The sequence below is a fragment of the Epinephelus lanceolatus genome, chromosome 1, assembly GCF_041903045.1.
Source record: "Epinephelus lanceolatus isolate andai-2023 chromosome 1, ASM4190304v1, whole genome shotgun sequence".
Taxonomy (NCBI): Eukaryota; Metazoa; Chordata; class Actinopteri; order Perciformes; family Serranidae; genus Epinephelus; species Epinephelus lanceolatus.
In genome coordinates, this window is record NC_135734.1 from 34201234 (window position 1) to 34222074 (window position 20841).

The following is a 20841-nucleotide window of genomic DNA, read 5'->3' on the forward strand; positions in this document are numbered from 1 at the left end:
CATTCAATACGCTGCAGATCTTAAGGGACACCGAAGCAGCTGAGGTTTGCTTGCTCTGCTGGCTGACCCTCAAAACCATCAAGGAAAAAGAGAGGGAGGACAGGAAGTGGAGGTTGCATCATACCTGCTGTGATAAAATACAGCCAGGAATAATGAATTTTTATGAGGACTTAAACTGGTCAGTGCATGATGACATAACCCATGGTTTAGTTTTTTATTATTAAGACTAGTGTTTTGAGTTGACGGATCATAGAAAATAAAACGTGTTAATTGCTTTATGTGTTGAGTAATCTCACAGCATTTGTACTCTGACTTTATCTTTCCTTTGTAGACAGCGATCTGTCACGCCGAGCAACACTAGAGAAGTTTGGGAAGCTTTTTACTACATCATATCTGCGAGATGCACGAGGAGTGATGCTCCTTCTTGTGACATAATGCTGGTATCCATCTTGAAGACAATAAGAGTACAAAGACATTCAATCTTATGAGAGATGAGGATGTGTGTGATGCGGTTTTATCAGAGGAGTGGTGGACAGACAGCGCTGTATTTGTAGTTCAGGAGCTCCCCAGTGTGGTGGGAAAGGAGAAGTGCAACTGAAAGTGGCACCTCTCCAAGAAATGGTGACATGGTGGTTAAAAACCCTTAAAAACTTCCTCTGTGACTTCCTCTGATGGTGTTGGTATGTCGTAACAAAAACACTCTAAATATAAAAGAGAGCTTCTCTTTTAATAGTTAAATACAGTCCATTCAATCTGAAAGAACAACAAACCCTCACAAACCAACATTTGTCATCCAGAGCTTGCAATGAACCACGATCAGCTTCACTCAGATTAATGTACTCGACATTACAGCTTGGGCAGTGGCATTTGCAATATTAAAGAACCACAGGGAGAGACAATAGAAGGGGGAAAAGAGGGAGGAGAAGAAGAGCAAAGGGATATGAGGGGGAGAAAATGGATGCCAGGAGAGGTGTTGAGGAGAAAAATAGCAGGGAAGCAAAACAACAGCAGAAAATAAAAGCAATGTAGGGGAGACAGAGGCTAAGGGGAGGGAGAGGAGCGAGGTAGGAGACAGAGAACCTGAATTATTCTGCTGATTCACATAACACCAGAACATGGCCTAGTCAGCTAACAGGGAACAGTGGAGGAGAGATCAGCTTTTTCCACTTGTCCCCACGGGGAACCTTCACAGCATTAAGATACGAACCCGCCCACTGAAAGAGCTTAAAATCCCTGATCTTACCTCTGATTGTAAATAAATACTTGAGCTTTTTTTGCCTTTTGTTTCTGGTGTTTGAAATGCACATACATTAAGACTCCACATACAGAGCTGTTGCACTTGAGACGTTTTAATCCTACAGTCACACAACCAAACACTTCGATTCTACTTCAGCTGGAACTAATGAAGGAAATGTTTCACCTGAATTCACAATGACAACTGAGAGAGGATGAGGCTTTTCTACGTGAAGGCGAGTGAGTAAGGATATGTACAGGAGTTTTAATTATGGCCATTAACAGTCAGGATGTTTGTTGCTTGGCGAGGCAGCAGAGGAGCAGAGGAGGGTCATCAGGGTGCAGGTGTGGGCGGTTTAAAGAGACCAGTCTTTCTGAAGTAGCGCACGATGAGAGGCACGGACACCAAAGTGATGCTGATGCGAACTGGGGCAAAGAGCTTGTGGATGGCGTAGGCCAAGACGAACGTGCTTGTCCCCGCTGCCATTTTAGACCGAACGACCGCCTCGCTGAAGCCCACTTTGCACAGCACGGCTGCCATATCGATCCCACTGGGGAGACAGATGACACAGAAAACTGGTTAGAAGGACACAGGATTCACGTGTTGGGCGATCACTCACAAATTTTCTTCGCACATTTTTCTTTGTATTAAATCAGGAATACTCAACTTGCTTAACTCAGGGGCCACTTAATAAATAAACACTGATGATTAATATACAAATAATTACCCCACACCTCTGTCGGTAGGTCTGAGAGATCCTCCCCTGGCTTTTTATTTTTCACAAACAAGCTCTATTTTGAGTTTTTTATGCACTCTGGCACCTTATTTACATTTAAAATCATAAGAAAATAATTTTTGGTCAGCGAACCACCTGGCACCCTGCTGCTGGCCAGAATGGGCCCATGGGCTATAAGTTGAGTATCACTGTATTAAATTATTGGCACCAGTCCACTGTGCACGTACACAGATTTTTCAGGCGATGCCCTCAACATGTGTATGTTCTGGTATCTGTGATATATATTTACCTCAACTTCACCACTTAATTATCACAACTCTTTAGCATCTCATTTGAAATAATCAAGACTTTCAACATGAGGCAGGAAGGGAAAAAAAAAACATTAAAAATAACATAAAATAATATATAAATTATATTTCAAATAATTAAAAAAGTTAAATGCTTAAGTAAAAAATAATAAGATAAAATAAAGTTTTAGTAATAAAATATACAATCAGTGATATTAAACAAAAAAACAAAATCGATAAAAAAATCTACATTTAAACAAGAAATAAACATTTAGAAAATGAATAAATTAAATTCCAACATATTGAGTATAAGCATAATAATAATGATAGTAATAATATTAAAAGAAATAATTATTATTACAAATTAAAAAAAAAATATTTAAAAAATCGTCATTTAAACAAGAAATAAACATTAAAAAAGTTAAATAAAATTCCAGCATATTGAGAATATAAATATAATGATAGTAATAATATTAAAAGAAATTATTTTTAAAAATCTATTTAAAAAAAACATTTAAAAAAACAAAAAATAAATAAAATTTTAGTAAAAACAAAATACAATAAATGATAGTAAACAAAAATGAATAAAAAAAAAAATTACATTTAAACAAGAAATAAACATTTAGAAAATTAATAAAATTCCAACATATTGAGTATAAACCTAATAATGATAGTAATAATATTAATACGAAATTATCATAATTATGAATATTAAAAAATATACATTTAAATGTAAAATTAAAAAAAAAATCCAACATATTGAGAATATAAACACAATAATATAACATATCATAATATAATACTATTATTATTATTATTATTATTATTATTATTATTATTAGACGTATGGACATTTAGCAGCAGCAGCCATGCAAACCCTGAACCAACTTATAAACAATAAGGTTACTCTCTATGGGCCATTATCTGGATTTCTGCAGACCACAAGCCCAAAACAAATATTTAAAAAAAATGTCTGCAAGAAAAATATTAAAACTTCATTGCCCAAAAAGTAAGTCCTAGCACCTCATGCTGTGGTAGCAGCGTCTCTTTGTTACTGCCAAGCTTTTGCTTGTGGCTTGTTGCATCCTGAAGGATTTCAAGAAATCAAATATAAAAGTCAACAAATAAAGTCTGTTACTCCCATTTGGTTTACCTGAAGTGGTTATAAGTATAAGTCAGCTTTATCTCCACCAGAGGGAGCTGTTTTCAATCCAGAATGTTGTATATTAGTTTATTTTGGAGCCTTCTGAGCTATTTAAATTGATGGCACTAGCACAAGAAGCACCACAATCTCAAGTGTGTGAAATCACACAAAGCTACACGTATCACAGCCTTTGTGAGACAGTTTTGTAGAGATGCAGCGTTTTCATTTGAGCCATTAGCAGAAATAAATATGTGAAGGATGTGCTAACACAAAGCTTAAAGCTGCTTCGATCAACCGAGCGTCTCTCTCTGTCTCACATTAACAGCTCTGTTGCAAACTTAAGTCAGCTAAATATGAGGATGCATCTGTACCCTGACAACTGTTTACCCAGCACACAGCACTGCATTTAGCAGGCTGTGTGCTCAGGCTCTGTGGCCTGATGGTGATAATGCTCAGTGGTTGTTACAGTCCGTTTTCAGATCAAGGGTTATTATCAGCTATGCGAGGAAATGCCTGAGCTGTCAGATAATCCCTGCCAAGTCTCTGTGGTATTCAGGCCCCTGGTATGTGAACACAGAGACAGACAATGGCCTGAAAAAGGTCTGGACTGATAATTTTACCAGATCTGAGGTTGTGCTGCGCTGCTTTAGCTTCTCACCATCTGTCACCATCAATAGAAGATTACAAAGTTTAGAAGACAGTTGAATGAAGAGCCAAATATTTAACATTCTGCATGTGTTGTTGTAAAAGTCTAAAAGAAACACTTGCAAGATGAGAAAATGAACTCATGTTTTATTCAGCATGATTTTAGTGTCTGACTCAGCCAGTAGTATTTCAACAGCAGCAGGGCCGGTATAATGTGGCAGACTGAGTGGACGTTCTCAAGAGCCGTACTTTGCTTTCTCTCATATAACAGGTCCCATTTTCTGCCAATTTGCACCAGACATTTTGCATTCCTCTGTGTAAAAGCAGCCCACAGGTCAGTAATTTCTTGTGCACATCTTTTAGGTTTATAGGAAATGTTACACTCAGATGCTCTCAAACTGCGAGATAATATTAGTAAGTGATGTCTGATGCATTCCAGTTATTTGGTAACGTGCTGAAGTCTTGCATTTTACTTGTTTGTAGTGTCCTTTCCCTTCACTCTGCTTCATCTGCTTTTCAGTCTGTCATTTCCTTCATTTATTAAAAATACATTGGAGAATTTCAGACAATGTTGCCTTCAGCTGCAGGGTGTAAATGATCAATATGGAATATGGTTTGTCGTCAATGGGGGAATCCCTCTCCTTCTGTTGAGAATCAGTGTGTCTGGAAATATGCTCAGGGGAATAATTTATAATGTGTTTTGGCTTTCTGCTAAATCGTAGCCACACTTGACATATTGTGACTTTTTAGCAAGTAATCTATATGTAGACATTAAATTAGAATTTTAAAAAAACTATTGGTTACAAAATAAGACAATAGGACCAGATAAGGTCACAGTGTACCCTACACCTTTTTATAGCAGTGTGGGTAGAGCTGATTGATTTCGCACCTAAAAACCATTCATCAACCCTTCATCTACGTTCATAAAAAATGGGAATTACGATTAAATAAAAATACTTGGGATGCACTGATTTGTAAATTTTGTGCCGATATCAGTGTTTAAAACAACAATTTAGTCGATAGCCGATACCAGTGTTTCTGTTGTTCATATTTATTTTGTTTTTGTTGTTCTTTATTCCCCCTTTTGTGCCAGGAAAACAAAGGAATTTTAATTATAAAAAATAACAGAACTGTTTTAAAGTCATTCGCTCATTCATTACACTGCCTGTGAATGAGCACTAAAAACTACTTCAAAAAAACTATTTATTATTTCATAACTTTCCACTTCAAACAACTGCATTTATTTCAATTTCTCAGCAAAAATTAAATTCTACAAGTTGAACTCACCATGATAATGTTATTTTACCTTTGCCCAATAAATAATTTTACAGAACAGAGCTTCAACGTATCACACTGTGACTCAAGACAACCTCCGTTAGCTGGTTCTGGCCCCCGCCAGCTGCTAACAGCTAACGTTAACTAGCTCTCCTCTTGCAGATTTCATTAAGATATATTGTCCAAAAGGCGTCCTGAGAAAGATCTCTCTTTGTCTCATACATGTTTTTTATTGTCCCTGGGACGATGGGACACAGATGAGTCTTGAGCGCTGCTTTCTAGCCTGCGCAAAATTGATGTGACTACGTCGACTACGTGAAATACATCAGCAACTGCCATCTGTGAATGCTGTCTTATTTGCTTATAGGCCAATCGTAGTCAACAAGGTGATTATTGGCCAATGTTAAATCAGTGCATCCCTACAAAATACTCAATCCAGCTGCTAACAGGACCTATGATATGTGGCCACTGGCCCTCTACCTGTAGAAAAAGCAGTCAACTGATGTTTAGTTACCTGGATATAAGGAGGTAGAACATTCCCAGGGACATGAGGGAGATCCCAATGTGAAAGAAGACTCCCACCGCTCCATACTCCTTGAAGACTTTTTTTAGCTGCTGGGTCTTGTTTGGTTTTCCTTCCTCTGGCTCCGGCTCCCCTGGGGCCTTCGTTGTAGATGAGTAGGTAGCAGAGGCCTCCTTTACATTCAGCTCATCCTGGACAAAAAAAATAAAAATGAGAGAACAGAATTGGAGGGAGTGATCAGAACAAAATGAAACTACAGGATGAATTGAGAATCAATCCGTGGTGCTGCAGGAAGGAGAGGAGGAGAACGTATCTGTAAGAAGACATCTAGACAAAAACGGAGACGAGTTACGAATGGTGAAGAGGAGGCGGATTAAAATTGTGGGCATAGTTTCCACTTGACATACAAAATCGGGAAACTTTTCATGTTAGTATTCCAAGGACTCCCTCAAACTACAAAATTGACAAGACGGAGGCTTCATTTCTGGTTAAACTGATGTCACAGCTCTTGACCACTTTCTGAATTTAAGCACACAAAGCAGAAAAGCTCAAACAAACAACCAATTGTTTTTTTAATATCCACTTGACATGAGTTGACAGTGTTTGTTTGTTGTAATAAGTGGTGACACAGACGCCTGACATCAATTTGTTACTCTTGACTTGACAAAAGACTTCATTATAAGTGGAAATAGATTTTTTGCTTTAACTTATCATATGAAGTTAGTATTGATTGCATAATGTAATGGCTGCCGTCGCGATGCCGTCACGGTGTTCACTGGTTCCTGAGCGCCTATTTTTCAGGGCGCAAGGGCCTCATCTGATGAGGACGAGCCAATCACAGCCGACAGATATCTTTACCTTCCTCCGTAAATATCAGTCTGTGATAAATACGTTGAAAAAGTTGATTATGTTCGTGCAGGGCTGCCAGATCTTTACATCTGTCCCGCGGACCATAGGCCTATGCACAAAGGGCACCTGGAAGATCAGCTCTGCACTCAGGATTTCAGGTAAACAGGCTATGATACGGGCCTTGTTGAGGTTGCTTAGCAACCTTAGGTGCAACCTGACACCACGCTCTTGAAAGCTGGCAGAGAAAAGGCAGTACCCAGTGCCTGACCTTGGGTTTTCCAGACGGTTAAAGCTGTGGCATGTGTACAGCCTCAAAGCCTCACTTACTGGGACTGCTACAACAAAATCCCAAATTGCAGTGAAGTTTTTATCTTTAAAACTTTGCTAGAATTTCCCTTTCCTGATGTTCTGCAGAATCACCAAACACAGAGTTATGTATGTTGGAGACTTTTTGTCCAAACTGAGCTACAACAAACATCCTTTTTTATTTTTAGGTCAGATACAGAAATGCGTGCATCATCAAAATACTGAAAGAAAAATCACGTGCTGTGAATTTTGTGCATCATCTCAGTCAAAGTTGAGGTCGTACAAGTAGGTCAAACAAAGCCTGGACTTTTACAAGCTTCCTCTATTCATCCTGCTGCCAAGTCAGCTGATTAAACATAGACTGCTGCTGTGTGGTTTAGGTAGTTCACATTAACACTTACCCTTTCACACACACACATGAACAAAGCCTGTCACGTTCTCTTACACACACACACACACACACACACACACACACACAAAGAGCCTCTCACAAGTGCACAAACACATACATTACTCTCCCCCAGACACACCACTCTCTGAGATGAACAAGCACCAGACACAATCCAACCATCTGACATGTCGCAGGGAGCAGGCAGGTCACTCCAGTGTGCGCTGGCAGTACAACAGATTAGTGAACTACAAAACACTCAACAGCAACAGGACAACAGACTGTAACGGAGCATTGATGGTGTAGACGTGACTCTCACAGAGCAGCTGGAGAAGCAAGACGTAAAAAAAGAGAAGGCCTGCAGTATGTTGACAATACAGCATGTAAATAAACATAATCCTCCCGCTGACTGACGCCTGAAGGGCTGCAGTTTGAAACAGCAGTCATGCTTAATGCAGCAGAGCCTGTATAGGCGGTATAGTAATGTACAAAAAAAAAATTCAAGATGCAAGACTTAACCATTTGATATAAAACCTTTCATCATATCTCTCCATCAAAATCTAATCATCATTCTGATTTATTATAATGCTAATTTCTCAGGGACTAATTTTAGTCACTGTCCAGACATTATGTGAGATAAATACTGTGTATAACTGCAATCTGCATTTTCCCAGGCTAAGCTCGACCTGTTTTTGGCAGCATACTGATATAAAACTTCTTCAAACCATTTCAGTTCATATCTGGCTGTGACCAGAGCCCCTCCTGCACCATAAACCAAGAGCTCAACTTTTAATAGTGAGTTACCTGAATGCTGGGAATTTAGAAATGATTAGGTACAGGGACACCGCAGATCTAAGGGACACTAGTGTTAATAGGGGTGTAAAAAGGGATGGGAATCGAGAACCACTTCCAGTTGAGAACTGGTTCCTAATTGTCTGATCCATCAGAATGACATGTCTCCAGCCTTTATCAACTCCTCTTATCAGTGCTGGTATGACTTCCTGACAGCTTCACATTGCAACATACAATGACGTCAAACTCATGTGTCTACGCTGCTGTAAACTTGCAACTAGGAGGAGTCATTGTGGAGAGGAAGAAATGGTCTAAAGGCTTCATTTCATGAAGACAGATGACACAAATACCGCTTGATATATCTGTAAAATGATCATTTCAAATATGGGTGGAAACACTAGCAATATGCTGAAACATCTGTCTACTCAACATGAGTTTAAATTCCATTCATCCATCCATTTTCATACGCTTATCTGGGGCCAGGTCATGGGGGCAGCAGGCCAAGCAAAGCACCCCAGACTTCCTCTCCCCAGCAACACTTTCCAGCTCCTCCTGGGGGACCCCGAGGCGTTCCCAGGCTAGATGAGATATGTAATCCCTCCAGTGTGTTCTGGGTCTGCCCCGGGGTCTCCTACCAGTGGGTTGTGCCCGAAACACCTCGAACAAGAGGCACCCAGGAGGCACCCTGATCAGATGCCCGAACCACCTCAACTGTCCCCTTTTGACATGAAGGAGCAGCAGCTCTACTCCGAGCTCCCTCCAGATGTCCAAGCTCCTCACCCTATCTCTAAGGCTGAGCCCAACCACCCTACGGAGGAGACTTATTTCGGCCGCTTGTATCCGCTATCTCATTCTTTCAGTCACTACTCAGAGCTACGTCGAGCAATGACATATTTAACAATCCGCACGTCTGTTACCGAGGGTAAATATCCTGTTATAATAACATAAGCACCACAGGCTGGCAGATTTTTTCTATGACTGAGAAAACCTAAATGAAAACAAATGCTGTACAAATATTCTCTCATTTCATTAATGTTAGATGATGACAGACAGACTGCTACAGCCAGCTCACATCAGCTTCACCTTTCATACTTGAGTCACAGGGAGGGTAAAATGAGTGTGTTCAGACTCAGAGATAGAAAAAAAGTGTGTAGGCCTGCTTTTTTTGCCACATATTAAAATGATCAAGAATCGATAAAGGAATCGATAAAGAATCAGGCCAATAAGCAGAAGTGTCAATAAAATCAATTCCCATCTGTAGTCGTAATGAAGATAATAAATAATTATGGTTCATAAAAGCAAAGAACAGCAGGAGTTAAAGTAAAAATCAATACTGAATCACAAAGAGATGCAGCCTTCTGAAACAGAGCCCTGTGTTCGAATAAAAGTGTGACTCAATCAGCAAATATGTGACCAACTGTAAGTAAACAAGCAAAAATATGGCCAAGCATTCAGAGCCAAAATTCATTTTTTGATACCAGTGCTGTGGACACAAATCTGTTGCCTGATCATGCTGCTGTTGTAATGCAATTATAGCCAAATATCTTCTCGGGGAGCCGTTCCAGGTTAATTAGAGGTTTCTATTATGATTAAGGGATTATGGGCCGAAAATAATTTCAGCTTTATTGCCTGCTATTTTTTCATTTTGATGATGCGGGCTGTTAAACTGGAATTGAAACAGTAAAAAGGGCAGCTGAACAGAGGGCATTGTGGCCAGAGAAGTTATACAAATATATATTTCTGCTGTGAGGAAACACAATCCTCCCCACAGTAAACAGGAAGCAGCTCCAGCCTGTATGGAATCAGTCTATTATTAGACATAATATTGACTTTGTGCCTACAAAGCTGAGACAACTTAGTGAATACAAAGAATACTGCAGTGACCACTTTAAGAGGCAATTCATTATTATGGTAGACTATCAAGTCAAGGTCAACTTTAACAGTGACCAGAATAAGTGATGAGATTGATGGAAAATGTGTGTAGGTGCATAGTTTTCCTGATAATCCAGCAGAAATGAGCAGATGTAAGAATACAGAAATAACTGGGGCGATATAAGCATTAAAAGAGTAACTTTAGATCTTGCAAAACATGTAAAATCATCCACTCAAATGTAAAACAAACAGTAGTTTTCTCTAAGTAAAACTCTAGATGTAGGACTGAAAATTTAAAGCACTCCACTGAACTGTGTGGTTGCGTAGCTTAAACGTGTGTAACGGCATATTTATTTTACAAGTTTGGTAACTTGTTTTGTAACTTCCACATGTTCAACAATAAGTTCAAACTTGCTGAGTGCTGCAGGGCCTCAAAGTGCTTCCTTGACACGTACACAGCGTTCCCACAGTCATTAAAGTCCAGGAAAGGTTATGAAATTAGACGAACGGTTTTCCAGGCCTGGGAATGGTGTGGAATTAACAGGATGTTTTGAATATATATTCAGGATTTCTACAGTCATGGAAAACGTGGAATTTCACAGTCACATTTTCCAAGCCTGTAAGGGTCATGGAATTTGTTGTGTGTAATGAAAGTGTTACAGTGATCTTCAGTGGATAAGATTCCATGTGAGGCAGCATAGTGGCAGATTTATTTTTTGTAGCTCTCGACATAACATTGCTCTCATATGCAGTGACATTATTTTGTTTACCATTACGTACATTTCTTAATTTTCTGCCTGCGTACCCTCTCTGTCTTCATGTATGCCAGGTAGCTGGACTTATGTTTGAGTAAGTTTGAATCTGATTTGTTAGGAAAATGCCTGGCAAGTGGGGCAAGACAACAAATTTTTATTATGAGCTCTTGAAAAGTCATGGAAAGGTTTTGAAATTTTGTAGAACCCCTGTATTTTGTTGTAGCTATTGCTTCTAATGTTAATTAAAATGAAATTACCAAACATGTCTAAGGTTAAGTGAAGTATGTTCCTTGTTAAAATCTAGTGCTGAACTGTGTGACAATTAAAACATCACTAGTATCGAATCTATCACTATCACTATCACAACATCAAACATTAACTATATCTCAGTCTGTAGATCAACAGTTAACTTTTAACAAGTTGGTTATTTACAGACACCAGTTAGCTCAATGATACCTGGTGACTCAGTCAATCTACATATTTGATTAAATCATCAGACATCCAGATGTCTTCACATTAGGGCTGTCAAAATTGCTCAAAAATGAAGTTCGAATATTCGTTCTAAAAATAACTCATAGGGTCGAACCATTCGAATTTTTTTTTTTTATGTCCACAAGAGGGCAAACTAATACAAGGAAATATACTTCTGTATGTATTAATACAAGGAAACATAACTACTTGTAGGTATTTTTATTTCACCATAAACGTCTTTGAAAACATTTACATACCTACACATTAAAACACATAAAACAATTATCTATAACATTACGTTATAAATGACCGCGGATCTCTCACTCCTCCCCCCTCTCTGAGCCGTCAGGCCACACCGCCCGCGGAAGCGCTGCGAATAGCCTCGAAGCGAAGTCAGTTTCCTTTCAGCGCCCATGTTAACCGATTGTGTCATCCACACCGGGCCAGCTCCGTGGCCGCTCCCACCTCCCACTCGCAAAGAGGACAGCTGCGGTGGTGTTTTTTTTTTCTCCACAATCGAATATCAATTTTTACATTCGAAGGTCCTTTTTTTTTTTTCAAATTCGAATTTAAATTCGAATTTAGAATATTCGTTGACAGCCCTACTTCACATGTATAGATAGGCAATTTCAGCCAGTGTGTTGGGTCATTGATCGACTTGGATAGAGGAAGCCTGACGGGACATGATGCTGTCAACCTTAATTTATTGAAGTATTGCGTATGCTCTGCTCACATTCAGGCAAGGTCGCAAAACAATTACTAGACACGCCCATAAGACAAACTTTTGTTTAACGAGAAACTTCATACAAACTTGTTAAAATTATAATACAAACACCCGTTTTCTATTCCCCCAAAACGGGAGGGGCCTTGCGGTTTTCTGAAGTAGCCTACCCTTAGGTGTTGGTCTGATCTATTGGCATAAGAAGGTAGTTGGTGGCGAAAATGATTGAGTGAAAAATGTGTGGGTCCTTGTGTACAGTAACTTCATGGTTGTCTTAACCTGAAACCTTTTCTTAAAGTTGGAACTGTGAGAGGCAGATTTAGCTGGCAATCCATTCATTGCCATTTGGCCTAACATACAGTAACTTTCATTCATATCCCTCTGTGCCTTTTTTTTGCTGCGCTGACATTATTCTTTCTTCAGACTGTTCCTTTGTGAGCCTGAGTCAGACGATTAATCAAGAAGGCAGAAACAATGAGGACGAAGAAGAAGGGAGCAGGAGAAAACAAGCTGAACTTTTCTCTTCCCTGCAATTTGTCTTGCTAAATTTCGTCCCAAGCCCCCCCTGGATGCAGCCTTAGTTTTGGTGACGTATTCACTGACTTGCCAACAATGGACAATAGAAAGGCCAGAGGGGGCGAGAGTGCAAGCCTTTTGCCTTTCAGAGGCGAGCCAGGGCCGAGCTAAAAGTAAAGGCAGGCAGCAGTGTGGGAGGGTCATGTGAGCGAGCGGCCAAGGGGAGTTGTGCCAGGGAGGTTGTATAGGAGGGGAACAGTGAGTCTGCTGTGTCTGATAACAGCTTTTCAGAGGCAAGAAAACACATGCAAAGTCACAGTGGCACACAAACACAGACAGAGTGGGAGGGAAAAGGTGAAGTGGTGAATCCCTCCTGTCAGAGGCTCCAGCAGAAACTAAAAAGTGACCAGTCTGAAAAAGAAGTCAAATTGAACCAAATAATGGCAAAAACATTTGTGTAAAGCCAGCTGTGGCTCGAGAACGAGCTGCGTAACATGTGATAAATTGTTGTGTTTGTTGGGCCAAAGAGGACAAGTTAAAAAATGAAAACAATCTGAGGGTGTGGAGTTACAAAGAAGTGAGCTCAGATATCAGACCTCTGGAGCACACTCCTCGTGTCTGCTTTAAGCTAGAGGCTTGAGGCTACGCCAGCCTTTGTTAGTATTTGGGTTGCCCCTATGAAGGTTTTTTTTTTTTTTAACCACCAATCCTGATCCAAGCCATTTAATATAGAATATCTACTGATACCGGAGTCCGGATCCGATTTTTGCATTTTCTCTATATAATACAGTGAACAAGTACTTTTAGTTATTCAAGTCAGTTCAGTTGTCAAATTGAGAAGCTAATGCAGTGCAATATTAAGGATAAAATCAAAACCCTCTCTTCGACCTTTGCCACTAACTCAAGAAAGTTTCTCTATCCCTTTAAGAGAGTATTCTCTGGTGTTTGTTGCATCCGTGTCGCCTCGCCTGAACTGTTTTTTTTGTAGTGTTTATTTTTGTCGTCTGTACATTTTGTAAGCCAATTACAATAATATATAACTCATATAGGCTTTTTGCTTATGGGCTTTTATTGCATTTGCAGTGACATGGTGAGTGTGGTTGTCATCAGCACTTCAGCGCTGACGGTCTCTCGTCTGAGCAGGGCGGGGAAGCACTATGCGCCAGAGATGACGGCAAGAGACTCTCACTCTGAGCTGAAATGCAAAGAGTGCTTATAACTTTGGTAAGTAACATAAATAAACAAACAGTCTTATGTACTTTTGCTATTCTAGATGAGACAGAGAGTTGGAGAGTTGCTGTGCTTCAAAGTTTTATGAGTAAAAACATTTATATAGATCAATATGGCCAGGACCAGGACATCCCAACTTGTGTAACTCATTGCACTGTGAGTAATATAGGCACCAGGTTTTTAATATGTGGAATAAAAACGGGTATCTTTGGTTTGCTGTGTCGATTTTGATCTCCAACTGTCCAATGAGTACAGCAATGTTATAGACTGCAATGCTAAATTGAAGGCAGCCTTTTTTAAGGGACTTGCGAGCGACTGAATCCACTTGAATCCAGTTTGCCAATTCATTAAATGACTTTTGTCATTCAGGATTTCAGTTGTGTTCATTAGAGAAGTGCATATTAAAGAGAGAATTAATCATTCATATTGGCTATAATCTATCTTCAGATTAAAGCACTACATTTGACCTTTTTAAACCTTGGTTCTTTATGTTTTCCTGTGATGATGTGAATTGTCCCTATACCATTTTTGTGGTCATACTGCCGATCACTTTCTCAAACATTTTTTGCACATCTACGCAGCAATTCCTCATTCCTCATCGGGCCAACATCAGTGTCAATGTGATGCCTGCAATAAGCAGATATTGGTTAATATGCATCAGTCTAGTTCTAAATAAAATGTTCTCTATTTCCAAGAAAGGAGCTGCTGTTTTATTTTTGAGTTTCTGTTCAAATATTACTTAGGTTCATAGTTTTTGGAGCCATGGTTGCAGTATGTTGGTCTGTCCACCACTGTCCTGACTAAAATATCTCAGTGACTACTGGATGCACTGCAGTGGAGTTTGGTTTGGATATTTATGGTTCCTAGATGATGAATCCAGATGCCTTTCCGCTTACTTTTTAGTGCCACCATCAGGTTACAATTTGAATAATTTTGTTAGTATTCTCATCTCTTCAAAACCTCATCTGTACTATGTAAATGGACTGCACTTGTATAGCGCCCTTCTAGTCTTCCACCCACTCAATACACAACATGTTTCATCCCCTATTCACACACACACACACACACACACACACACACACACACTGGTGGCTGAAGCTACAATGCAAGGTGCCACTTGCTGCTCAGTAACCTTTCACATGCTCTTACATACTGATCAGAGGTTTTGGGGTTCAGTATCTTGCCCAAGGATACTTCAACATGCAGACTTGAGGAGCCGAGGATCGAACCACGGATCTTCTGATAGGTGGACAACCTGCTCTACATATTCACCTCTTCACGCTCTACCTCTGAGCCCCCATGTGCTATGTGCTAAGTGATGATAGCATGCTAATGGTGAACATGGCAAACCTGCTTAACATATGCATTTTAGCACACTGGTGTTAGCATATAGCCCAAAGCAACACTGTGCCTGAGTACAGCTTCTCAGAACTGCAGGCGTGGGTGTAGAGTCTTGGTCTTATTTAACTATCTAACACAATATTTATGTAATTCAGAGTAAGCTTCAAACCCTGCATAGCAGTGGGGACTATATCTCCAGCTCTTTCACCTCACTGTGTTGACTGATCACTACCAAAGAGCTCACATCATTTACATCCTATTCAAATAAAGGGACAGAGTGACTCATTCTTACTGTGACTCTCTATGAAAGAGCCAGAATGAGTTCCCTGTCCTGTCAGGTGTCTGTGAGCCTGTTGAGCGGTGAATCAGCATGTGCTCTCTCTCGGCTCTGTAAACAACACCTCTGCTACCTCACATTCAACTCGTGAAGACAGATCAATTATACATGGACGACTGTGAATTCCCTGCAACAGTAGACAGCCCACACAGCTGAGCGCGTCATGGTGGTGTTGTATAACAAGCCTGCCTGCTTACGTGACGAGGCCCGGGCAGGCAGCTCTTTGCATATTTGATGGTTTTGAGGTTAACTCCGGACGGCACCGGGTCCGGGACATTTGCACGGGTTTCCCCTGCTAGTTGAGCAGTGTGTGTGGACACAGACTGGGACCTGTGCGCTCTTGTAAACTGGTCACTGGGGTTAGACAAACACTCGAGATGAACTGTGTAAATTACCCCTTTGTTGTCAGCTGTCTGCTCCTCGCTGCTCTTCTTCGTGGATAAGCCTCTGGTCTGCATAGTCGCCGTGGAGCAGAGTGGACTGGAAACCCGCCAGTTACCTGTAAACAAACCATTATCCACGGGCTCTCCTCCGTGGCGCCTGTTAGTGTGCTCGAGCGGCTGTGTGATAACATCTACATAACCGCCTTCACTTTGCACGCGCTTGGAGAGATTCACGGCTACAGTAGCCACTCGGTCCAAGTGTTCCCAGTGTAAAGCACACGACGAGTCCCGAGTCTGGGCGGGCTGCGTGTCCGGTTGTTGTTGTGGTTTCCCCAGGTGCGCAAGAGTTGTGTCGACGCCTCCGACGGACACACAGAAACACCGGTATCGCTGAAACGTGTTCCCCTTGCGTAATGTCACAGTGACGTCCCTCAGTCTTTTGACTCGCACTAGAAACGAACCCGTTGACTTGAAAGCCTGATCCAGAGCCGCTGCAGAAAGCCTCCCCGTGCGGCACAGAAACATTGTCGACGACCGCCCCGAAACCAGCGTGAGGTCTGCGACAAATCGAATAAAGCGAGTGAGTCGTTTAGAGCAGCTACTTATGAGTGCACGGAGCTGTAAACATGCTGCCCTGTGCCCTTCTGCCTCCCTCCGGTCCTCTGGTTGACCGATTATCACTCACAGCCAATGAGAGCTGACGCGCAATCGCAGATAGTAAAGCCTGACGCGGAGGGAGGGGGGTACTTAAAGGTGTAACCGTGTTAATTCTCACTATTGAGTTATATCATGAAACGTCTCTGGAGGACATGTAACTGAGCCATGCAGCTCTGTTTCAAGCAGTCTTTTAATTAGTGTAGTCCTCTGCAGCTTCAGCCTGTTGATCCACCTGTTCAAACGTGTGCAGTTCATTACTTATATGTTTGTCATTTTCTCTGACATTGTCCTCCATGTCAGTTAGTAAAGGAACAGGTTGAGTCTTGCTCCAGGTTCAGGTTGAGCTGATACAAGCAGATCCTTTTTTTTTTTTTTTGTTATTAACAGTTTTACTCTAATTTCTTTCTTGTAGATTCAACACACTTTTAACGAAGGACAATCAGATAGGAAAAACACAAAAAATAAAATAAACAAGCCAAAGAACAGTCATCGGAGAAAAAAAAGAGATGGGCGGTGATGCAAGGGTGACATCCATGTAGCATATGAAACATACAACATATCTCATGCTTCCATTATGTATATAAAATGGGGTATACAGCTTTAAAAGTGTAAGAACAGTGTTCCAGTGGTCCTCCAGCCCCTTATCATAGTCTTTTAACAGGCTTTCCTTGCTTGTTCCATGTTTAGTAGGTCCAGATATTCCTTCAGCCAGGAGTCCCTTGTGTAGCAGGCTGCTTCACACTCCTTCCAGTTTAAAAGTCTCTTAGTGAATAGGCAAGCCAGTGTCCAACTCCAGGCCCGGTAAGAATGCTTTAGGACACACAGGGAAATTGACATGGAAAAACTCTCACACAAGAGATATCACCTCTGACCGAAGTGTTTTAACAGATGGACAGTCCAAGAGTAAGTGAAACAGAGAACCTCGGTTGCCACAGTTATGCCAGCATAAATCTTGATGTTTGTCATCCATCTTGGATAAACTGACAGGAGTGATATACGCTCTGCACAGAATCTTATATTGTATTATCCTAAATCTCACACATTTAGAAGAATTCAAAGCTGACCTCCAAATTATGTTCCATTGGGAGGCAGTCAAAGATGTATTTAGGTCATGCTCCCAAGCCAGCTGGGCAGAAAAATATGCATTAGGGGCAGCTATGGACATTATGTTATAGATATCTTGTTTAAAATAGAAGATAATTGAGCATGTGTTAAGAAGTGAGACTCCAAGAGGCCAAACTGTTGTTGAAATGGTCCTTTATTCATTAACTAATTCTAACTCGGCAGGTTGCGTTTAAACATGCTCTTTTTACAATAATAATAACAATATTTTTATTTGTATAGCACTTATCTAAACAAGGTTACAAAGTGCTTCACAAAGTGCATAGAAATAAGACAACAAAATGCAAAGGACATAAAACACAAAAGTTATAAATCACAAAAGGCATTAAAAGGGAAAGCTTTCCTATCCACGTTATTCCTAGCCCCCATGATACCTTGCATGAATTATATGTGCAGCTTCCGGCGTTGAACCGTAACCGGCGAATTCCGATGGTAACAGTTTGTTTACAATACTCTATTCTTCTTTCCAAGAGCAATAGGGAAGTAAAACATGAAACACACCACATGTTATAGAAAAGTTATAAATATTGTTAACTTTAACACGGCCCAAGCTAGCTTAAGATAAACATCTGCTCCTTCTAAAGATGACTTCTGATTTCTGATGACTTATTAAGAGATACTAACACATTTGGCAAACATAATTCCATATTAACTGTAGCTGAACATGCTGAAGATACAGGACATCAGCAAAATAGAATAACACAACAATACATAACTGTTATGATAAACAATGCAAAATATCCTAGTTTCATTGTTGACACTTATCAGTGTTCGTTGGATGTTACTGTATGTTATGGGGAGATAACACTGTTGAACCAGCAGAAAGAAACGCTTTTAAAGTCATTTTTAACTGTCCGCATGATGTTTCTAACCGTCAGTACCTCACATGAAAACAAAAAAATAAGATAGACTACATCAAAATCATTTTTCCCTTAACTTTAGGTGAAGCCAAAACATTTTTCTGTCCTCTCCCCTCTTGTGGTTGAAGAAGTATTGAGATCTTTTTGTAAGGTAGCTCTACCACACAATATAAAAGACAAAAAACTCCATCACAAGTAAATGTCCTGCATTAAGAAGTACAAACGTGTACTTCAGAAGTAAGTAATAACTGTAGCCTCACAGCAAGAAGGTTTCTGGTGGTGAGGGTTTTGAAACCCGGGGTGGGGGAGCCCTTCTGTGCGGAGTTTGCATGTTCTCCCCGTGTCAGCGTGGGTTTTCTTCAGGTACTCCAGCTTCCTCCCACAGTCCAAAGACCTGCAGCTTAATTGGTGACTCTAAATTGTCCGTAGGTGTGAATGTAAGAGTGAATGGTTGTCTGTCTCTATTGATATGACATGATATCATCTGCCCATTTAACACAATCAGTTACAGGAGAACAAACTCCAAATGTGAAAGGTTTTCTGCCTCTATGTGTCAGCCCTGTGATAGTCTGGCAACCTGTCCAGGGTGTACCCAGCCTGTTGCCCAATATTAGCTGGGATAGGCTCCAGCACCCCCATGACCCCCAACAGGATACGCGGTTTTGGAAAATGAATGAATTAATGAATATACTGTGTAACCTAAAAATTGCATCATATTTTATGAGATGATCATTGGGTCAGAAGAATAAGGAAATATGAAATTGAAATAGGCAAGCAGTGTACCTCAAAGTTGATCTTAAGAGCAGTACTTAAGTACATGTACAGTATGTAGTTGTTTTACATGTTGGCCTTTATGTTTCTCATGTAAATATGCATGCCTATGCAAAACCAGACAGAAGTGTTAACAAAACCTCACCTTAAAAAGGAAGTTGTGGGAAGGCACAAGATCAGAGATCTAACCCTCGGTATGAAAAAGTGTCTGCAATTCCTTAAATATTTCAGTGTCATATGTCTGTGTTGTGTTATGTGATAACATGACCTGCTTACAGATGGAAATGGGGCACTGTTTCCTGTGACATTTACAATTCTTTACAGTTAGAAATACACTAACACAGAAAGGAAAAGGCAGAGAGAAAGCAGTGAGAGTGAGTAGGAGGTGAGATAAAGAAAAGGGTGGGTATGTTTGGCAGGAAGCTACAAAAAACGGTCCACAGTCAGCACAGTCACGGAGTGTCTGACCTTTCAACGCCACAAGATCAACATGTAGGCTGGTTTAAAATAGCTGTTAATTTTAAACCTCCTCTTCATATTTGTGGTTGGTTGAAATATCCTGTTGTTAAAGAATGAAACATTAAGTTGCCAGTAGGGGACATCACTGGGTGTAAATGTTAAAAACTGACATTAACATATACCAGTCAGGTGTGGTACTGTTACCCCCACAGCCAGAAGAAAGGGGGAGACATTCGCCCTCGTTCCTTATCCGAGAAATGGAAAAGACAATTGTAATATTCCACAGAAATCTTTAATATTTCAGGTCAGAACTAAAATATTTTCACCCTAATGAAGGCCATGTTAGTGTAAAGATTCAGACAGGGCTCACAGACAGTTAATCTTGCATATTTTGCTATTGTGGCTTCTGGATGGTCTCAGGTTAGCCTTCTCTGCTCAGTAAGCATGATTTTCTGTTCCGAAGACATTGAAACATTAAGGTTAAAACTGGGCTAAATCATGTTGGAAAGTGACAGTTCTTTATGAGTCAATGTTAAGTATTACAATCATTGTTTCAAAAGAAATCCAGTGACTATATTTAAAAATGTGCTGTGGTTACAAAAATAGAAATACAGTCACTGAAATGCTGTTGAAATAATGATTACACATCTTCCTAAACGGATGTGATGGTGTTGAGTGACGTACACTGATGACTGATACGCTTCAGCTAGCTAACCAGTGGCGACGTGGGCAGTAGGCACATCTCCACATGTAAATGCAGCTAGCTGCCTGTCTGTCAGCAAAAGGAAAATAAAGTAAAGGTAAAATTTACATCACAAAACATTAAAGTTTCGCCATCTCGGAATGGAAATGTGATTAATGGGTGTTGGGCTATTGAAAAGAGATGGAGTGCTCATGGTCAGTGGTTTCATGAAATAACCAGTACATCTGTAACATCACGTGTGTTAATATTAACATATTCATGTTGATTTGTGTAATCAGTTTTTTTCTATACGCAAATTTAAATTTGAGTCAAAATGTCTGCCACATGAGCATACAGTTCTTTTTTTTAATAACAAGCTGCCATATTTCAGTCGATATATTTCAAATTTGTACATATGTACATGATAATGGAGTGTTTTCTGGTTTTCACAAATGTATATGAAATATTATCAATTAAGAAGTACA

General features: G+C 40.2%; 1 protein-coding gene across 1 annotated transcript; it reads right to left on the reverse strand.

The window, feature by feature from the left end:
• Positions 1-708: 708 nt before the first annotated feature.
• Positions 709-16480, reverse strand: fam210b (family with sequence similarity 210 member B). The gene is made up of 3 exons (XM_033625580.2): positions 15818-16480; positions 5836-6035; positions 709-1784 (listed from the first exon to the last, which is right to left on the reverse strand). Exons 1-3 carry the CDS (start codon positions 16328-16330, stop codon positions 1568-1570), a joined length of 930 nt encoding a protein of 309 aa, XP_033481471.1. The 5' UTR covers positions 16331-16480; the 3' UTR covers positions 709-1567.
• Positions 16481-20841: the final 4361 nt, after the last annotated feature.

Coding starts and splice junctions, on each gene's coding strand:
- fam210b (XM_033625580.2), bottom strand. CDS start 16,330: ATGTTTCTGTGCCGCACGGGGAGGCTTTCTGCAGCGGCTCTGGATCAG. Junction 6,036..15,817: donor AGACAGCTGACAACAAAGGG/GTAATTTACACA, acceptor TTTTTTGTCCAG/GATGAGCTGAATGTAAAGGA. Junction 1,785..5,835: donor TTCTACCTCCTTATATCCAG/GTAACTAAACAT, acceptor CTGTCTCCCCAG/TGGGATCGATATGGCAGCCG.